This window comes from Sinocyclocheilus grahami, unplaced genomic scaffold (assembly GCF_001515645.1).
Source record: "Sinocyclocheilus grahami isolate Dianchi unplaced genomic scaffold, SAMN03320097.WGS_v1.1 scaffold13.1, whole genome shotgun sequence".
In the NCBI taxonomy this organism is placed as follows: Eukaryota; Metazoa; Chordata; class Actinopteri; order Cypriniformes; family Cyprinidae; genus Sinocyclocheilus; species Sinocyclocheilus grahami.
In genome coordinates, this window is record NW_015505192.1 from 1,834,283 (window position 1) to 1,856,740 (window position 22,458).

At 36.2% G+C, this 22,458-nt stretch overlaps 3 protein-coding genes across 3 annotated transcripts in view; all 3 read left to right on the forward strand.

The window, feature by feature from the left end:
• LOC107598875 (homeobox protein Hox-C8a) overlaps positions 1 to 2,310 on the forward strand; it is a 4,301-nt gene extending 1,991 nt beyond the window's left edge. Inside the window, exon 2 of the mRNA XM_016290321.1 lies at positions 550 to 2,310. Coding sequence (XP_016145807.1) covers positions 550 to 884 — 335 coding nt within the window. The 3' untranslated portion in view covers positions 885 to 2,310. The remainder of the gene's footprint in view (positions 1 to 549) is intronic.
• Positions 2,311 to 12,848: 10,538 nt separating this feature from the next.
• Positions 12,849 to 15,075, forward strand: LOC107598897 (homeobox protein Hox-C6a-like). The gene is made up of 2 exons (XM_016290340.1): positions 12,849 to 13,467; positions 14,058 to 15,075. The coding sequence occupies exons 1-2, from the start codon at positions 13,065 to 13,067 to the stop codon at positions 14,357 to 14,359; spliced, it is 705 nt and encodes a 234-aa protein (XP_016145826.1). The 5' UTR covers positions 12,849 to 13,064; the 3' UTR covers positions 14,360 to 15,075.
• A 1,321-nt stretch (positions 15,076 to 16,396) lies between these two features.
• Positions 16,397 to 17,948, forward strand: LOC107598908 (homeobox protein Hox-C5a-like). The gene is made up of 2 exons (XM_016290351.1): positions 16,397 to 16,883; positions 17,694 to 17,948. The coding sequence occupies exons 1-2, from the start codon at positions 16,397 to 16,399 to the stop codon at positions 17,906 to 17,908; spliced, it is 702 nt and encodes a 233-aa protein (XP_016145837.1). The 3' UTR covers positions 17,909 to 17,948.
• The last annotated feature ends 4,510 nt before the right edge of the window (positions 17,949 to 22,458 follow it).

Genomic DNA, 22,458 nt, shown 5'->3' on the forward strand with positions numbered 1-22,458 from the left:
TGTGTGTGTGTGTGTGTGTGTGTGCGGGCGTGCGCGCGCGCGCGCGCTCCCTAGCAGCAGGTTAAATGAAATTCTTTGCTTTACTGACCTGAATTAAAGCTAACGTCTAACTCAAATATAGAAACGTCACGTTTATGGGAGAAATCAAATTATGTAACATAGATCTACTAACAGGAAAGTCAGAAGCTTAGTCATATCCCCTAGATAACTACAGTGTCTGCCCACAACTGATATATTTGAATATGTTCTGGGGACAAATCGTAGCAATGAGGATATAAGGCACACTCTGACGCAAACAAATTACTATTTTGTGCCAGTATTTGTCTTTACTATGTCTTTACTTTACTATACTATGTTTGGGGGGAAACAAGAAAGTTCTAATTTTAAACAATTCTAACCGTTTATTAATTTTGGTTTGCACATATAAATAGCAGCTTACTATTGATATTTCCTTCATGTTTTTGTAACTGCATCCCAGAATATGTAAATGGAAAGAGAACAAAGCAATGAAGGCTTGTAATTGACAGATATTTTTGTTTCACTCCAAAGCTCCTGGGAGACGCAATGGGAGGCAGACATACAGCCGTTACCAGACTCTTGAGCTGGAGAAAGAGTTCCTCTTCAACCCATACCTCACACGCAAGCGCCGTATTGAAGTGTCTCACGCGCTGAGCTTAACTGAACGGCAGGTGAAGATCTGGTTTCAAAATCGCCGAATGAAGTGGAAAAAAGAAAATAACAAAGACAAATTTCCTGGCCAGAGAGGAGAGGCTGAAGCAGAGGCCGAAGAAGAGGGCAACGAGGACGGTGAGGTGGAGGAAGGAGAGGACAAGGAAACGGAAGAGAAAGAAAAAGAAAAAGAGAAAGAGGAAAGCAAAGAGTGATTTTATGGTCTTTTTATGGTTATATGGCAGATATTGAAGAGGTCTCGCGAATGGGCAGTGAAAGAGAAGACACGCCAATTTTATTACAAACAGTTGGGTCAAGAAGTGAGAAAATCCCCCTCGATACAAAAGTAGGCTACCCTAAAACCTGCCCAAAGAAAAAAATGCGTTTTATTTTTTTTTTTTTTTTTACCAACACACGAGGACTTTTACCATTAGCGAAAAGTGGATCTGTGTATTTGCTCGTATTTGGCAAATTATTCAAAGAGGCAGACTAACAGGAACACAATAACCCATCGTTTTAGTTAGGGAAATGTAAGCAGCATGAGAAGCATTTAACGGAATTAAACATTTATTTCATACTTGAGGATGCTTGGGGGGTAAAATCGACTAAGATGCAATCATTTGAAATCCTGACATAATTGCATCAGCTTGTCACTTTTAAAATTGGTCTCGTATATAAAATCAGGCCACAACATGCTGGCATTACGAATCAAATTGAAAAGAATAGATTGTGTTCAGTGTAACACTATTTCTGCAATCCGAATATGGCAATATTGCATTAGTGCCATGTGTGCAGACAAAGAGGATGGCAAGTGTAGAAAATGCATTCTGTATTACATACTTTATCGATTACTTAACTGTTCTTTATTGTTATTCTATGTGAGTGGGAGAGGTTACAGTTTGTATTTTTTCGATTATTTTATCGGACTCACCAGAGATTGCAATCGTTTGAAAATCTCGAAAGAAGCTACCTAATCATGGGAAATTTGCAATATACATTTCTACCTAGAGATTACATAGACTCTTGTTTTGTAGTAGGCCTATATTAAACCTAAGTTATGTAATTTACCCTTTAAACACTTATTATGATTATCGAGTTCTTTGAAGTCTTCGGAAGACACGAATAGCTCGAAGTCAATCTTAACTATTTTAAAAGATTGTACCACGGCACTACCTAAAAACAAAGTTTTGCTAGCAAGAATGAATTATTAATTTATTCTACATGCTGCTTTGTTGAAAATATTTAGACATTTCCCCCAACAACTTAAACTGCCTATAGAAAATGCACATTAATGTGTAGATGAACAAACACGCTAATTACTACCCTACCTTATCTAAGGAAAGATAGTCATTTATCGTGCTGGTGTTATAGCGTAGATTTTGAATTGCACTGAGTATAACCTTCATGTACGTCTTGTAATATCTTGCTGTTATCAATATGCTCGTTTTACTTGTGTTCCTCGTGTGAATATAGACAAATTCGTGTGTGTCCAAGCCATTGTTGTTGAAATCAACAGAAGAATAAACAAGATGGCTCATGTCTCTTTTTTGTTGCTTGAATCCACTTGACAAAACACTGAAGTTACAAAATACCCAAAACAGCATCTTTTTTGTTTAAATTCATGTTAAATGCTACAAATGCAAGACTCACAATCTTTTTATTGTATAGCATATATTCCATGTCTGTGTAGTGTCTGAAATGGCAAATGCAACCAACAATAATCATACATTATGTATAAATAAGTTTATTACCTACAGTAATAAAAAATGTAACACGAATTAAAATATGTATCATAATGCTGTCTAAAGGGGACAGTTAAACTGAAATGTATGTTCATACAACATTTCAAGATTTGAAAGATTGTCTCCACATCACAAAAAAACAATGCAACTATAAATAGTCAGCTGCTGTCATTAGGGATTTCAAGGGTTGACTCAATGAGAAATATTATCAGTTCAAACAAAATTGCGTGATCAACAGTCGGACGAAATCATTTAAAGATCAAATTCTAAACTGTGTAAAATATTATGCTTTTATCAAGCAATTTGTGTTTTATTGTCAGGTACTTAGTATAAAAACTTTCAACAATCATCTAATCAATTAATTTTCTCTCTTATTTAAATTTTAGTTATTTTATACAATTCCACCTCACGTGACAACGTATATTTAACAAAAAAAATCCAAAAAAAAATCCAAATGATGGCACATTCCAAAATAATAACAAATGTAAAATAATATTTTAAAAAAGGTGATTTTTTTTAAATATAATTACACTTTGGTTTCTGTTGTTAAGAGGCTTTACTCGAAGCAAAATAACAGCACCTGGAAACATATAATCGGACAAGTCGCAGGTCTCGGCCTTCCTAGGAGACACTGAAGAAAAATCCTTGTTCCACACCTGTGCTGGTGACTATCTAAAATGGATAACTGATGAAGGTTACCAAAATCCTGTAAATATTCTCACAAATACCGGTTACTCTTTTTTTTCTTTTTCTTTTTTTTTTTTTTTTCGATTTTCAGTCTTCTCTTGTCCAGCAAACAGACCAAACTGTTGTCCAACAAAACATACTTTCCGTTCCATGGCCGTGGAATACTTTATTTACACACTATTTATATACAAAAATGCATAACTTAAATACTTATTTAGTGCAGCTTTGGATGTTTACTGAAGGCGGATAGAGGACAGATGAGCTAGAATATTGTCAATGTCAATGCCTGTCATATTCAAAGAGGAGAGGACCCATAAGCAATATTTACATTTGCACTGCATTTTGCATTTATCAGACAACAAAAATTTGACAATGTGCCGTGGGAACAGGAGAAATTCAATTTGTTACAAATTACAAACGTAGTTAATCCATGTTCATGGTAATGTGTTGTCATTTAAAATGTTCTTAAATGTATATTAAAATATTACTATCATCATTAAATTCCTGGTTGGGCCTACCTTATACGCCCAAGTGTTGAAACGTGTTGTCTCTTTTACAACTTTTAATGGCAGGTCATAACAGTAGTCTAGTGCCCAATAAAGCAGCTGCAATTAGGCGAGTCGATTATTTCACTAATACTAGGCTAATATAAACAGAATATGGATATAAAAATAGAATATCAGAATTTAATTTTAGTAAGGTACTCAGCAAGCAAGTAAGGTACTCAGATGTGTTATTTTTACGAAGGAATATTAAAATGATGTATCTCAAAACATAAATCGATACGATTGATTAAAGTGTAGCTACAGGTAGGCGCTTAAGATCTTTTGAAATCTCTAAACATTTTTGCCAAATGCAAACCCCCATAAGATAAGATTCTTGCACATTTTCTTGCATTTGCATGTGCACAAAATCCTAACATTAATAATAATAATTATCGTACGCTGTAAAAAGTGGTAACCTGCAATTGTTAGCTATTTCTACCTCATTTAACCCATAAAATTATTTTTATTTGTATAAATTATCGTTAATTTAGGTTGATTCAATGATACTAAATAATATTTCTGACTAAATAAAGCCACTTAACATAGACGTTACCATTTTAGGTTACCGTTTTGAGTGTAATTGTTCATTTCCCTCTCCTTTTGTTGTTTTGGTGTTGGATGGTCCCTTGTAGATATTTTAGTTAAGAAAAAATATATTTTTGGTTAAGGCATAGACCTTTCCAGGAAGTTCCTGTGGTAGTGACAATTGTAGTGGTCATTGTCCATCCGCCTTGCCTTTGTATTGCACTGCTATTACATTCCAAATGAGGCCTTTACTATACCTGCAGTAAACTTTATTGGTGGTGTAAACCCGACAGTGTCGCATCCGGGCAGACGTTTTTGCCTTTTGATTTCTGTGCAGTGCAGACAGGCTAGAACAAGACACAAGGGAAGCAACGTGGACGTGGAACTGCTTTAAGTGTATGTATGCATGGGTGCATGTATATGTTTGTGTGATTTTTTTAAAAAGTGAAAACTTTTATAATAGGGGAAGTTGTCATATGTACATATATTTACTCTGTTTATGGTTGTTGTGCTATCAAATTTGAAAAATAGAAGTAAAAAGGGATTAATGAAAGGGAAAAACTTTCCCGGCTCTTGGCTCTTCTTGTGCATGTTTTTTTTTCGATATTTGTATGTAGTTTGCATTCTGTTTAGGTTCGTGGTATGAAACTAAAAAATATATATTGAAATGAAGTAGTGAAAAGAAATTAATTTAAGGAGAAACTTGCATGGCTTACATGGACTTTGTTAAGTTCTGTCGATTGGTTTAGATATGAAATCGTTAAGTTAAAGTGTATTAATGTCGCAAAATAGACTTGGCGTTTTGTTTTGCATTTGTTTTTGTTCAATTACAACTGTTTGCATGCATTACATGTAACAATTACCTACTTAGAGAATGTTTAAGGTAAATATATATTTTAATGCTGTGAACTTGCAATTAAATGATTCTAATACCATTCAAGATTATTTAACGAATTTCGTTTAGAAAACAAATGACCAGCAACTACGTTTTATAAATGGCGTTAGCCACTGAAGAATAAGTTAAAGCCTCAGCAAAAGAGTGTCTTTTACTCACCTGCACCATAATTCAACACTGAAGTGTACGTTTAAGAACTTTAAAATGATCAGACGTGTCAGTTTCAGAACTGTTAAAGTCTTGAACATGTTAATATTGTGAGTTTTAAATAAAATAATTGAACCAACAATCATATATTTGTTTTTATCAATGGCTTAATAGAGTAATGCTGTCTGACAGAGAGGCGTCTTTATTTAGCTTTAATAGTATTATTTGTTCAGTCCAGATATTTGACAGCACAAGAACAGTCAAACTTTTGCGGTTCTTTTAAACATGTCAAAGGTATTTTTATAAATACATCAGATTCAAAAGACTTCCAATGCTGAGAAACTATTTTAACCTTATTTTGTTCTCTTTTACAAGTGTCTCTATAATGAATACATCCAGTTGTAACTTTATGGTAATTTTGTAAAATAAGGTTTTGACAAAGTAAACGCATTAGCTCGGTCTCACTGTGATCTTTATAGCTAATTGTTTTGTTCTTACAAATGCTTTTGAAATGATGATGCTATTATTTTAACTTTATCTTACACAAATGCCTATTATGAAAACTATCTGTGTCCTAGTGATTCTGAGTCATGCTTGAATGTTCTCCGAACTGCTACAGACATAAACTCAACCAGCTTCTGGGAACGATAAGCCCAAAACAAAACCTCTAAAGGGTCAAATGGGGTAGATAAGGAAACAGCCCCATGGTTTAAAAAAAATAATTTGCTGTATTTGATTTTTTTATACGATTCATTTAATAACGAATATTAATACTATTTATTTGTTTGATTGTTTTTAGCTAAATGGAGTTGTGTGTAGGCTATACAAGGCAATGGGTATTTCCTTTTCATAGTCACACATTCATGATGAACAATGAGCTTGTACAAGTTATGAACACACACCTAATTCACTTTTTTTTCTCCATTATACTTACACTGTTTTACAATTTTCATAATACGCACTATCGCAAAATGTTAATGCTATCATTATTAGACTAATAAATAGGTTTTTCACAATATAGGCCTATATGGCGAATATAGCCTAATACTGTGTTATCAGTACCATCAACTTAGCAGACAATAAAAGGACAAAGAAAATGAGAAATGCGATCTTTGAGAGAGGGTGAAACGTAACACATTCCTAGTTGTTTAGAGGAGGAATTTACAGCTAAGTAATAAAAGTTTACGACTGAATACACGCGGTCATTGGTTGCGTCAGACCACGTGGTACTCACTCTATGAACATGAACTTTGTGCTGTTGTCTTCCCCTGGATCTCCCCATCTATCGACTTGCGAGCTCGCGGTGGTGTTGAAATGATCTTAGCACCAGACATTTTCGCGTTTTCTGTTTACTCACTAGCTCAGGCGGATTTTTAAAATGCTCTATAACACCGTCTTGTCTCGTCTGCTTCATCGCTAGCAATGACTGACTGTCCCCAGTCTCATTTCTACCAACCCTGAGAACTGGAGCGTGAAGGATTAGAGTGCGTAAATATGGCCATTTCTCCTCGAAAGTTTAAACTGTCCCTGAGCACAGGAGAATGGGATCCTGGTGCCGTTCCCTAGTTTGATCTGCTGCTATACACCACCGAACGTGCGTCACACAGTCAACAGCGATCACTGGTAAGTTAATGATTCTACCCTCCTTATTAGACGTGCAGCTGCAATACGAACATTTGACAGTACTATATTTGAGTCAAAAATGGATGTGCAAGAGTGGCATGCAATGTATGTACACATACTTATATTGTGGCGTTTCCTTTAATAGGCTACTTATTGGTTGTGAACGCACAGCCTCGTTGACAAGTGACTTGTGTTGTTGCTTTCTGTTCCCGTTGTTGACTTTTATTTGTCGCGGCTACAATGAACATAACATTTTTTAACTTAAGTTGTTCAAACGGGTGTGGTTATGAGCTTATTTTCAAATTGTAAAATATACGCTTGGTCATGTTATGTGTTTAATTGTGGTTATTTGAGACGGGTATAGCCTACTGGATACTGGAGCTTGCTGTATTATTTGCATTCGTTAACTATAGCCTACATGGCTTAATAGTATAGTTTTATAAAAATGTGCAAATGAGATACATGGAAAACACTGATGTATGTCGGGCCTTTAACAAAAAACTGTGTTCAACTCATATTATGCGACTATGGCTTGCACTCATCGGGCTATGGGTATTCTATTGTTTATTTAAGTATAATTCCTGGCTGTACTAAGTGATTGGAAAATGTAAATTATGTACGAGTGAGATATTAATGAGTGAGTTATATTTTGAAAGCAAAATGTAACTGCTCTCGTTAACTTGTATTCAAACTGATGTATTCTGGTTGTGACCGTCTTATAATGGCAATACGTTCACACAATCATTTACTTGATCACCTACACGCATACTTGTAAAGCGTAAAGACTTTTTTGTTACATAGCAAACAACTCATTAAACGCTTTAATCATATCTTAATTTTTACAGAGTCTCTCTCTCTCTCTATCTCTCACACACACACTCACTCTCTCTCTCTCTCTCTCTCTCTCTCACACACACTCACACTCTCACACTCTCTCTCTCTCTCTCTCTCTCTCTCTCTCTCTCACACACTCACACTCTCACACTCTCTCTCTCTCTCTCTCTCTCACACACACACACTCACTCACTCTCACTCTCTCTATCTCACACACACACACGCACTCTCTCGCTCTCTCTCTCTCTCTCTCTCTCTCTCTCTCACGCACACGTGTTCAGTCATCCAGTGCTGTCATTCCGTGAGGACTAAATCAAACAACACTGCCACCTTGTGCCTGCTCCATATGCAAGGCATTATACAGAGCCTAAAGTCAGGAACAGCAACTGTCCACATAAAATTCATATTTTAATTTTCATGTGCGCATGTGTCTGGCGTTTGCTGGTGTAGCTATGTATGTAAAACGTTTCTTTAATAGCGATAACATCACATATTTATGTCAAAAGCATCTCTTATAGCGTTCTCATCATATATATTAATATATACTGATTTGAAAAAAAATATTCACAGTATTTTATTATGCGTGTATGGTGGCTTTTACTAATTAATATTAATGATCAATTCATTATTAAAAATAATACAATTTTTAAAAGGCAATTACAGAAACACAGTCCGTCTACTATTTTTTTTATTTGTTTTATTGTCATCTTATCTCATGGTAATGAAACAGTACTGACAAACATGAAGCTTTAGATTTAATAGCCCGTGAGTTATGCATGTTAATAGCATGAGATATCATGTAAATAAAGTCCATTGGTAATCTGCCAAATCGAAAAAAATTAGCTGCGATCTTCCGTCACGGGCCTCTTGAAATCCACATATGAGGCTGGAATGGGGGGAAACAAAACAAACAAAACTGTCATTAATAAAACCAGTTATTATGTGGTAAAGACAAACATTGTTTTGTAATGGAATTGTTAAAATAACAATTTTTTTACTGTGTTTATTTGTGACATTAGAAGTGTGTTATTAACACAGCGAACTTTTATCAATCAATCAAACTTTTATTACAGACTCGAGGTCCAAAATAAAATAAAAAAAGACAATAGGACAACATATACAACCCATAGCATACCACACACAATAACGATTTACAAAATACAGCAATACCAATGTCTCCACAGCTTTGACTGATACCGTGTAGTACTAACCCTTATATTTGATAGTTCCACAATAATCTCATTTTTTTTAAGCATTAAGACGGCATATAAATCTATACATATGATTTCGGAACAGTGCTTTAAAAGTGATTACTCTTGCACTCACAAACATTTCACTTGCACTATGCATCTAGGTCTCTTTAGTAAAATTCTCATTGCATCATTATAAGCTTCTGTAAATTAGATGTTCTATAGTTGAACCACAAATGAGCAGCATAAAGTGTTGTACAGTATGCTTTAAAAAGTGACACCTTCACCTCATCTGAACAGAATCTAAACTTACGTAAAAGTATATTCTGCATATACATCATGCGGCGTTGCCTTTCAATATCCTCATCGCCTGTCATGCGTTCAGTGATAAAAATGTCCAAGGTATTTTACTTTCGCACACACAATGAGACTCTTATTAGACAACTTGAAAAATAAAGAAAAGATATTTTATAAAAAAAGATCGTCTCTTTCAGAGTTTGTGTGAACTCATTTTCTTATTAAAGCTTGAGTGGTAATTTATTAAGGCTGAATGCTTCTGTGTGGGCTCGCATATGGTTCGTCGAAGTGCATATGTATTTGTGTGTAAGTGAGGGGCAGAAAGCGAGTGGAGGGCGGGGTTGTTCTACTGTGAGTTTCTTTGCCTCGGGATAATGACTCTCTTTTGTTTGCCATTAAAAATTGAGTCTATTTAACTAATCCTTATGTCTGTACATATAAGGTGCATAAGATTTATTCATTTGTGTATTGCGGTTATTCTTAATGTTGATAGCAAAGTTCTAAACAAGTTTATGAAATTGACACATTTATTACCATCTGACTATCATTTGTGTAAACTTTGAGCCAGTCTCGTGTCTGCCACCGCTATTGAATTTGAATCATAGAAGGCATAATTCAGAATTGCCACGAAAATGAAAACAAATTCCAGGCGAACTTTCAATTCCAAACATTTCCTTACAAGAACCGCAGGGCAATGTGAGTTCGCTCTACTTCAAAACATCTTATTCATGGAGGTCATTACGCGGCCACATAATTTCACAGAATGATCTTGTGCTAGTTAAAAACCAAAATGCCCCTTCGGGTCGTGTGCTTAGCTGCACATGAAGCTATGTTTCAGCTGTCACGTTACTATTATGGATTTTGTTTTTGCATAGATACATCGACAAAGATGACAGGGTAGGAAAGTTGGGCTTGGATAAGAAAGCTAGAAGACACATCGCTGGAATTTGCAATTGTGAACATCCGTTACAAATAAATAGGCCAATGATAACATTCATTTAACTCTCGAGAATGTGCAGACTAGGCCATTACCGAGCACAGTTAGGATGTGCGTTGCTTGCTTTTTCCCAGATCATCATATCACGTAAATTAAGCATTGGAAGTAAGTACGATTTTGGCGCACATTAGTGCCTAGTTTCGTCGAGTGTAAAGAGAATACAGGCCAAACGGGATGTCTATTTATTGCCTCTTCAAACGCTAAAACACAACCGTGCGATTTGTCTTAAGGGCTGCAATAAAACACTTAAAGCTCTTTCTCTCCAGTCACATCAACATACCAACTGCAGACTGAGTGTGGTGTGTTTTACTCGCTACTTCATTCACAAGACTGATGCTGTAAAATGGATCACATTATTAAAAATCTCCCCATCAAAGACTTTAAGTTCAAAGTCGTTGGAGCAATATTGAACATCAAAGTCAGATATATAAATACAGCCTACACTTAGTACCTGATCTCAATTCCGCTAAACACGTCGCAGTGTCTAGCGAAAACAATTAAATTATTTAAGAATTGATAATCCTTCTTTAGTTTGCTTTCAGCATCGTACTTTCCTGTTAAATATTTTTGCGCATCCACTGGCATATACTAGCCTAATGAAAACGTTATTTTTAATTAAATATGTATTGATGTGAAAAAAAGTTTATTACATTTCAAATATTTGAATTGGCAACTGTTCAATTTCCACAGTCTTAAAAAGGCTATGAAATATGGTAAAACGAGAGCACGCGCTTTTCACGCAAGAAATATTTTTTATTACTGTTATATGTTACTTTTATTAGTTTCTTTCCACAGTATACATGGTTTAATATTGTATAATTGAAATCCACACCAACGTATTGACTAGCCTATATTTACTGTATTAATTTTGCGGACCGTAATTTATGTTTTTTATTACTTTTATGGCATTCTTATTTAATACATTTTTATAATAATAATACAACTACTAATTTTAGTATAAACGTCAATTAGTTCACTTCCGAAGATAAATAATCATATTATGCAGCAGTCATAAACTGACGAAATAGCACTTACCACATTGATGTTTAGATATCCACTTAGTAGAGATTTGACTAGAAGAGTTACATTTTGTCGATCTCAAATTTTGTTCAAAATATGACAACCCATCAAAAACATTAATCCTTGATATTGATTGATCCCGGTTTTAGGTACTTTGGGATATAATATTGTAAGCATTTAATCAGTCGTTAAGAAGATTAGCCTGTTTTATAGCTGCTAAATGCCTTTTCTCACTGTCGGGCTGGAAGTAAATTTTACTGCTCTGTCAATCTCGTGTTTTGCGCACCTCTTTCTAAACCACTGTTTTTGGCCTCACACGTTCCGTCATGTGGCCTGCATTAAGGTCATGGAGCATACCGTAACCATTCGGTTAAAACTAGTTCTTTTCCCATCACTGATTCTTTGAACATAATAATATAAATTGACAATTCAATTAATATAGTTGCAAACATTTAATAAAGCAGAACAGTTATATTTGTATTGTTCAACAGATTGTTGGCATATATGATCACTGCACGAAATTCTGTACAAATAATACTTATAAATAAAATTAATAGTCAACAGTACTTAAATTGTGTAAAGATGTCTCATAGTATTATTTTTATTAATAATCATTCTGCATAACCTAGAAAGTTAAATGCTAAAAAAATGTGCAGCTTTCAGTCCACAAGATAAGAGACTCGGTGCACAGCCCCCATACATTCAAAGGGATAATTGCCTCAGAGCTGGAAGTCCTCAGTTGGTTTTGTGACTTTTATGGCACCAAGGCGCGTTTGACGCATTCTTTAGTAAGATGCCCCTTCCCCCCTCCTTACTCAGGTTCTTTTTACCATTGAAATGATCAATACTTTACAAATGGGGAAAGGAAAAGGACAGACGTTTCCCCTTCAGTGCAATGAAAGCTCGAGGAAATTGAAGAGAGACACAAACGTTATAGGGAGATATCTACTGAATAACAAAAAGAATAGTGTGGTCCCTTAACTTAGTGACTGACGACAATGCCGTGAATATGTCTAATAATATGATATGAAATGTGCATCAGCAGATTTATTCACAATTTTTTTGAATGAAATTGCGAAATGCATCTTAAAATGGAGAGTTAACAATATATGCGTAGATAACGCGTAAACAGGCATGTAGCAATTAGCCCTTGGTCATTTTCTTTTTTTTTTTTTTTACACAAAGGGTTATATTTAGGGGTTCAAATTGAGTTATATCATCTACCCAGTAGTTATAATTAAGTTGTTGCGTCGAGAAGAAATACATTTACTTATGATTAGTATTATCATGTTGTAAAATATAAATATATTTAGTTTGGTCTAAGTCAGCGACAATAATCAACTGTAAAAGCGATCTTACAGGTAATAAATTTCGATGAAAAAGCTCATTGTAAAACGCATGATTATAAGTGTAGATTTACCTTCACAATACACGTTGAGAAGCTTTGTACCGGCACATAGAACAGATTAACTCTGTGATTAATGCACAAAAAGACATATCTCATTGTTCGTGTAAGTGCCTATTCTGTTTTTGTGTGTGTTTACTTAAACATTATCAACTGAAGCCACAAGGATAGGAAGCTACAAGCTCGATATTCCTCCGTACACCGCGCATTCAATTGGCTGAAAGTGGTCAGGTGACGCTGTCATATTGTCCTTCCATGAGCCAAGCCTTGGCTATAACACTTGCTTTGCGCGTCTTAACCGGAGACTGGAAATTAATATTATTGAAATCCTTCTGAAGTTCATTTGAAAGAGAGTTAGGAAAGCAGGCGGGAGACGTGTGTATGTGACAGAAGGAAGCAGACCCCAAAGCATAAAGAAAGAAAGTGTGAGATTAAGAGAGGGGAAATAAGATAGGAGGGTGAGTTGATGAGAGGGCGATAGGAAAGGTATGAATTCGTATTTCGCGAACCCGTCGCTCTCGTGCCATTTATCTGGTGGGCAAGAGGTTTTGCCCAACATGCCACTGAACACGACCACATATGATTCAGTCAGACATTTTTCGTCTTATGGCACCACAGTAGCCCAAAACCGGATTTATGCGTCCCCTTTCTATTCACCTCAAGATAACGTTATGTTTGGATCAAGTCGAGGACCGTACGAGTATGGATCTAACGTGTTTCTTCAAGATAAGGATGTGCTTCCCAGTTGCAGGCAAACTAGTATGGGACTCAATGCGCAGAGCCACGTTGCCCAGGAGTACAACCTGGAACAAGCTCGTGCAGGAACACTGGAACAGAAAGGGAACAACATTCAGATCTACCCGTGGATGCAGCGCATGAACTCGCACAACGGTGAGTTTTTACTGCGACTTGGGACATACCCTGGTGGAATTGGTCTGTTTTACGATACGTCCTATCAACAGAGTAGCCACATTTTATGGCCTCATAAACCACTACTAAATCATCAGACTATAAAGCCCCCTTTTTCGGAGAGGGGAATCCCATTTGGCTACCTCCTTTAATACTCTAGTGCCAGAATTATTAAAAAACCGTGTGCAATAAGTTAGAAAAATATACAACAAAAAGTACATTTTATGTGAGCATGCACTACTACGTTAAAATATAACTGAACTCTTCTGATGTACTGTTTTAAAAAAGACGATAGCAAAGTTAGTTGAAAGAAATGTTTAGAAACACTGAAAATCGAAATGTTACGTTTCGCGTTGCTTTGTGACTGTAATATCGGTTGAAATACATTATTTTGCCAAATTGTTATATTAGTTACGTTATAAATTAAATAAAAATATAAATATGCAAAAAGTGAATTATTCCACCAGGATTTCAAACATGTTTTTTAAATATACATTTAGATTTTAAATTTATAATTAAGGATTTCTCTGTGTGTGAATTCTTTAATTTATTTGCACTTTTCCCCACAACAGGAGTTGGGTACGGGTCAGACAGAAGAAGAGGTCGCCAGATTTACTCCAGATACCAAACATTGGAACTGGAAAAAGAATTTCACTTCAATCGGTATTTAACCAGACGCAGACGCATCGAGATCGCCAACGCTCTGTGCCTAACCGAGCGTCAAATCAAAATCTGGTTTCAGAATCGGCGCATGAAATGGAAGAAAGAAACCAATCTAACTTCTACTGTACCGGGGAGCGAATCGACGGATACTCCTCAAGAGCCCGAGAAGGAGACCGAGGAGGAAACCGAGGAAGCTAAAAAAAAAGTTTAGGAAATCCATTTCTCGTTCTCGAACGCCTGTTAACTGCAACGTAACTACCTAAACTCTGAGAATTTGCAAATATTAATGCATGGACTGTATACTCTGCTATTCCTTCGACTGCCCCCTCCTCCTACGACCTGAATACCATACACAAACTCTAATACAACACCACGCCACTAACATATACACACGTAGAAACAAATGGAGAGATTAAGAGAGAGAAAGACACATGTTATCCACCGTAATGTAATTCACTTCTCTTTGTATTGAAAATAGCTCCTTACTGGCTGCGTGGTGACAATGTCACAGATGAACTATTTGTGTGGTTCTAGAATTATCATGTTGCTATAGGCTCGTAGAAATTACATTAGATGAAAATGTACTCGAATTTGATAAGTAGGCTACGTCTCCCCAACTATTTAGCCTCTAAACAGAACCCTAAGCATTCCAGAAGTGAAGGAAACTTCTTATATGCACATTCAGTTTTTTTGTGGATGCATATTTGTACAATGAAATAAGCACTGACGGGATGAACTATACTACCTAAATTCTTAATGCAATTTTTTTTTCTTTTCCTTAATATTGCCTTTGCCTCGTCAGTGTTTTGTTGTTCAAAATGCCGCTGTACTGGCACATTACTTGAGAGAACTTGAGAGAACTTCAAAAAATAAATTTCATCATACTTGTAGTTGTATGCATATAAACTTGTCTTAAAGTGAGAATCACACCCATATGAAAACAAACATATACCTTGTTACGCAATTATATTGTTTGTGTAAACTGTATATTATTTAATAAAATTTTTGGGAAAAAAAACAAACTCTGTCTTAATTTTGACTCCAGCTTTGCGCTCTTCACGCATCATCATGGGTTTCAGAATTGAGAAAAAAATACCAGGCTTTACACACTTGTTCGTTTTGAAGAAGCTTTTACGAAATTTTATTGAGGCTTACATATTTTTGTGAGTTTTTGAGTAATTCAAATCCAAATAACAAATTAAATTCACGGTTACATCGGCGTTTGGTTTATTCTTTAATTGTACACATTTAACTACAATTTAATTTTCCCAAACTCCAATCATTTGAATGGAATAATGCACCAAATTACTGTTAATATGCCTAATGATTAATGTATGGGACGACTTCACAGGTTTCATAAACTTTAATTCAATAAATAAAGCATTGCTTATTTCATGACACAGCGACAATGCTTGATTGACAAAAACCTTTCTAACCACACTAACCACATTTGCTTTGCATAGTGGCATAACGCTGAATCGGTTGTTCTGCGATAAATAATCACATGTGGTTTTGGGATGCCGCTGCAACACACGCAGTGTATAGTCCTCCCATGATTACAATAGGCAACTACTCGAATTCTGAAGAAAAAAGTAGCCTGATACACACACAGAACAATCAAAAACCCAAGACATTACTGTGAAACAGGAGAAAGACATATTTGTCTTATAGCCTATGTAACTAATGTGATAATAGTATAGGCTACTCCATATTTTTCATATTGCCTTGTCATTTAATGTGTCATAACATCGTATCGCATGGTATCTTGTCCATCATCTTGTTTGAACAAGTCTGTCTGTGTGTGTGTGTGTGTGTGTGTGAGAGAGAGAGAGGCCGCTCTGTCCAGTATTAGACGCCAGATGACGCTCTTGTCTAACGGTCTCGCCCTTTTTAGCCCGGACCCTTAGATGATTTCCATACCGAGAAGTTATCGGACACGTTTCCCTGTCTATCAATAACCTCCTGGGGATCAAGCCAATTTATGACTGGCCAGGAGCTGCACGTGATTCTATTTAAACATTCCATATTTGGGCATTACACGTCGTATCGAGAAAAAAAAGGAAATTATTTCCTCCACCTATAAATCGTGCTCTTTTTTAGGACAAGCCTAACTAGAAAATACAAATAAAGCCCAATAAACAAATAAAACTTCTAAACAACTTATGTACATTTTATTAGCTGATTCCGTCTATGCCGTGACCGAGTGCTTTTTGTGAGTCTCTCCAGGTTATATTGTTTAGGAAAAAGAATGAGCTCATACGTTGGAAAGTCTTTTTCTAAGCAAACGCAAGACGCCTCCTCTTGTAGAATGCACACTTTTGGCAACTATGGAGCTCACTCTGAGTTCCACGAGTCCAATTACGCGTACGAAGGACTTGATCTCGGCGGATCGTTCAGTTCTCAAATGCCCTCCAACTCTTTGAAACGGGAGGCGATAAACACAACCGACCGTGCAAGGAGCAGTGCAGCAGTTCAGCGAACACAGTCCTGTTCAGCTCTGGGCTCTCGAAGCTTTGTAGGCACTCACGGGTACAACCCCCTCAGTCACGGACTGTTGAGCCAAAAAGCCGAGGGGAATATGGAAGTTATGGAGAAGCCCAGCGGCAAGAGCCGCACAGACCATATCGAAATGGAGACTACTTCAGCGATAAAGCAACAAACTAACTCGTCTCAGCGTCAGAACCAGTCGCAGCCACAGATATATCCGTGGATGACAAAGCTACACATGAGCCACGGTAAAGTTACGTTTAAAGTTTGTTTTAGACGAGAGGAAAACTGCACGCATCTCATCCTCCTCATTGCATCTCCTTCCTACCTTGTTTTGTCGCTCCATATTTTTCCTCTTGAGTTTTATAGGCCAAACGCAGGAAATAATAAAACTAGCGGCCGTAAATTTTATGACAAAGGCATATATTGCTCGTAAACCTGTCCTGTTACTGTGAAGAGGTGATCTCCGTTCAAATTTATGGAGAAATAATTGGTCAAGAAAAGGCAAAAAAATAAAGATAACATTTAAATTTGCGTATTATCTCTTGCTTTAAGAATTAAAAGGCGTTTACATGTTATTTAAGTGAAGTGGGATTTCAAACGAATACTTATGTTTCCGGTTAGTTGCACTCTTCACCGCTGGAGTAGTAAAGCAAAGCAAAACTATGTCAAAAATGTCAATTTGCATCCTTTAAATAGTGAGGCATTGCAATCGCAGTGTCTCTTTTTTTGCTCAGGTCTTACAATATTTTGTGTCAGGACATGTTAGAAAGCTCGTGGCCTTCTCACAGTTATGATTATGTTTCATTACGTTTGTGTTATTTCTGTGCATGACTTCTTATTTCAGAATAAATAAATATTAGCCTCATACCACCTGTCCACTGTTTTTATTTTGGATTTCATAATGCTTGATGTTTTCATATTACATTCTATGGACTGTGTTTGGTGGCAACTTCATCAAAGATTATGAAAATTAATTTCATAGTAATATGCATGAGGACGACAGTCGATAAAATTTTACAAATAGATAACCCAATATCTTTCTGATGCCACCTCAGAATCTGATGGTAAAAGGTCACGAACCAGTTACACCCGGTTCCAGACTCTGGAGTTGGAGAAAGAGTTCCATTTCAACCGATACCTCACACGTCGCAGACGTATCGAGATTGCCAATAACCTCTGCTTGAACGAGCGCCAAATTAAAATTTGGTTCCAGAACCGTCGCATGAAGTGGAAGAAGGACTCAAAGTTGAAAGTGAAAGGAGGACTATAATAACGTGGTGCACGGCTTCAGCTTGAAAATAAAGGCGGTGTTAACTTGTACTGAAATAACAAACTATTTAAAATAGATTTTCTTGTTGACAACAGTTGATGTCTTTCATTTTTCTACAACATCATGTTGTTATGTGAATATGTCCATATTTTTTATATATTTATTGATAGGGCTCCATTCCCAGAGTGCTGGAGGTGCTTATTTAAATAATGTATGAGCTTAAACTTTATTTGAATGTGCTTTTACTACAATCACTTGTATCAGTAACTTGCATAATATACCAAGGCCTGCATCCAGTTATGTTGACTTAAATGTAAGTGTAAATAATGTGGTGCTTTGCTTCAACATTCATCAACCTGCCCATTGCATTTTGATGGGACTTGTCTTTTTATTCATTGTACTTTCTAGCGTAAATACATCTATACAACTAAAATATCCACTCAAGGATGGTAAACCGCACGTCATGATGATAATGCAACAACTGTAGTGTCATAATAAACGCTGTGTATCATGTTGTCTGTCAGCCAGCAGCCAAATGGTAATTTTCTCTTGAGGATTATGTCTTGTAATCAGAACATTTTGCTCTTTTAGTGAATGTTTTTGGGGCTATTTTTTCAGATAGGTGCCTTGACTTTTGTTTCTATACACACTACTCTTGAGTAGCCTATAGGGCATGGTTTGTAAGGAGTGGCTTATTGATACCTCTCATACCAAACAAGCTACACGACCTACTTTTGTGTGAACCGCATTTGTTCTATGATCTATTATTTATTATGTTTGATTCCGAAGTTTCTCTGCTAAGCCACATCGACAATTTTCCAGTCAGTAATGTATTATTAAAATAACAAGATTTAATTGTCAATAGTGGCAATATATCAGTAAGTTTCGTTAGTTCTGGGTTAAAAGCCATCTGTGTCCAATAAAACGTCCAATGTGGTATCATTGTAAATAAACTTGAAACGTAAAGAATATCCAATTGTTAACGTTATTATTATTATTATTATTATATTTTATTATATTATATAACAGGAACAAAACAATGAATTTTTCTTTACACAATGCATTTTTGCACTGAAGGCCCGTTTGATAACTCGTGACGGAAGAAGAACTCATTCTGCGCTAATTAATATGATTTTGATAAATATTCGTGCATCCATCGAGGACCAAGTCTGAATTTGTTTACTTGCACTGATTGAACTTTAACGCTCTGGTCACTTATTTACAGTAGCCCTTAAACGGAGGCACATAAAACTTTATGACCCCAATAAACTTTTACAGCACTTCCTCTCACCCATCAAACACTGACAACTGTTTCCTTTTTTAACAAATCGGCGGAAGTTTATACAAACATTTCAAAGTGACGTTTTGGCATATAGAACCCTCAAAAACAATAAGATAGTTTGTACACTTAATCAAATACTGTCAACTAAATTATGAAGATACGAATTGCTTTTCGAAAATGCATTTGCAGTATGATACAATTGCGTTATTAATCGTACTTCGTGTAAAGCACATAATTAAAGACATTGAGAGTGAATTGCTCATACTACTACTTCATTGATGAAATTTGACATTTAGATAATGAGACATGTGCTAGTCACCCTGTGTACCGAAATCACGTAATCCAGGCCCGTGTCAAACAAAGGACACAAGAGCGATGCCTATACGAAATGCTCATTTTCGTCTGGCTTGTTCTACATGCAGGCTCTTTTCCGCTTTACTGTTGGTTTGACATTTTTAATTTAGTTTTTAATTAATTCCTACTCAGCGCTCTCAGTGTAGCCAATGTGAAATGCTATCGAACATTTTAATCTCCATATTTCTAAAGTTTATGAATGTTACTATTACATACACACTAATCTGAAAATAAAAACATGGAGCTAGTCAATTTATACTACTGTTTCAAAAGCGCTTTCATTTTAGAATCGTCTCACTCACCTATATTGAAGATTCAATGTAAATTTCCATGCTTCTTTCAATTTCTACACTCGCTATCTTGACCGAAAGGGCCACATTGCGAGTTACTGTGGTTACAATGTTGCTTTTTACACAAACCCCTCTTTTTTTTTTAGCTCTCTTGCCACGTATTTTGAAGTTTTGAGGGTTATTTATGCCAATTGCCCAAAGCATGACCAGTGAGTGGTTCAGGAAGAGCACGTGGGGTCATTAAAGTGGATTTTATGGCCTGCAAGACCTGACAAACCCTCACTATATTTACATCATATATAATGTTAACTGTCCGTAATCGCAGCTGTTGGCTAGTCTTATCTCTGAGAGAACGGCTTATAGAGCCTGTCAGTGTGGGTTACTCGCGTCAGTGTCTGTAGAAGGTCGACTCTCCCAAATGGATCCCAGGCGGTTGCAGTAAGTTAATAATCTTGTTTTCCTCTTTTTAATTAAATATGTACTTTCCTCCGCAACACACTTGGGAATTAATCAAGGATGTAATTCAATAGTTCATGGAGAAATTGTGTCAAGTGATGCGCAAATGTGTCCTCATCTGTTCAATTTTGATCAATTTCAAAGGTCTAGAGTGTGCGTTTGTGCGTTTGTATATTACTGTTAATTTGGCATTGATATAGAATTATTGTTCTGGCAGTAGATTCAAATTAAATTCTGTATATCATGACTCTTATGTAGTCAAAACATCTTGTATGCATCTTAAAAGCATTGAACATGTGTAAAAAGCTTTGCCTTGGATCGTAATTTTTATACACCTGAGTATCACAGAATGTGCGTATATACCCCACTTTTGGATGGTGAAAAGTGCTTAGTTTGTGCCTAGGTTGCGTATGTTGTGTTAAAAGTGAAGGTGAAGGACTGTGAGAAGCTAAGTGATCTGGTATTGGTTTGCAGATGAGAGCGCGGAACATAGATCTTTAGATCGGACATAATGTGGGGTCATGTGCAGGGCAGAGAAGATGTGGTGTTGTGTGGTGGGGTCATGTACAGGGCAGTGAGGATGGTGAGGTAGAGTCACATCATTAACCAAAAAAAAAAAACTGAAATGACTCCAAATGGTTCAAAGGCACATTATAAAGAATATTTTATACAAAGCATATTACTTTTTTTTTAACCACTGTTATTTTTCGGTTTTCAACACCCGGATATTCAGTGGTATTTATTTGACAGATGAGGCTCCACTTGACCATTATAATCATGGTATGAAAAGTTTAAGCCATATCTTACTTTATGATGTTGTGCTTGGAAACAGAAGAGGTCAGACTGCTTTGTTCATCCACAATGTTCTCTTTAATCTATGCACTGTGATATTTGCTGAGAAGAAACTCCACTGCCATCTTCATACTGCTGTGTTTCTATTCTGTGGAGGCCTGTGATATATTTTGAGACCTTTTTTAAATAAAAAGAACCAATACCTCAGTTTTGGCATCATGAACTAATTCAGGCCATTTTGCTGTGCAAAGTTTATACATGTACAAACAAAAATAATGAAGGGAAAATTATGATTATGGTTTAAGGAAAGGACATTTAAGTTGAAAATACAGATATAACACTGTTTTATGAGGATCTGAAATGTTGTATTTTTTGCAATGCAGCTGAGAAAAACAACAACAACAATGACAACTTTTGTTTCCAGTTGTAAGGCGGCTTTAATCACAGACTCTCAAGAGTTTTAATAAAGAAAACTGTGGATTGCAATTAATGTGCACTAGTTTTATGTCATCTACCATTTCAGTTCAGTTTACCCTGTTTTGTTAAACAACAAAAAGCATTATTCTATTATCTTTGTTTAGGTTACCTGTAAAGAGAGACAAAAAAAAGTTACTGTGCACAGTTTCCTTATCAATCACTGATTGTATTTTGTGGTGTCTAAACATAGAAAACAATAGAGTGTAAAGACCTGTTTCACTGAGTTCTGTCTTGTAAGGCTGCATCTGGTTGTAAATACTGCTGTGTTGTAAATTCCATGGCTTGCCAAAGTTCTTTGCTCCAGGCTCAAAGAAATGCCTTTTTGTTTTGTGTGTGTGTGTGTTTTCCTATTTTATTAAAAACAGTAGGAGGGGTTTTTGCTGATATCAAATGTCATTTGTAAAATATTGAATTTGTTGGAACTTCAGTTAGTATGAAAGGGATCATATGATGCTTTTTTAAAGATCATTATTTGGTGTATTTGGTGTAACAGAATATGTTGACATGCTTTAATGTTCAAAAAACACATTATTTTTCAAATACTGTACATTATTGTAGGTCCTCTGTTCCCCGCCTCTCTCAAACACTTAGTTTTCTACAAAGTCCCTCCTTCCGACAAGCGCAGTCTGCTCTGATTGGACAGCTGACCCAGTGCATTGTGATTGGCCGAACACCGCAAGCACTCGTCGGAAATGTAACACCCCTTACTATAATCGCAAGCTTCATCTTTCAAAATAAATGTAAAGACAGAGCCCGAAAGGGGAACAGAGTCGCGTGACAGACACAGTGATGAAGCTGGTATGTGTATGCATTGTACACATGCCACGGTTAAGACAGCTGATTCCACTGTGATGTGACCCGCTCTCTCTCTCTCTCTCTCTCTCTCTCTCTCTCTCTCT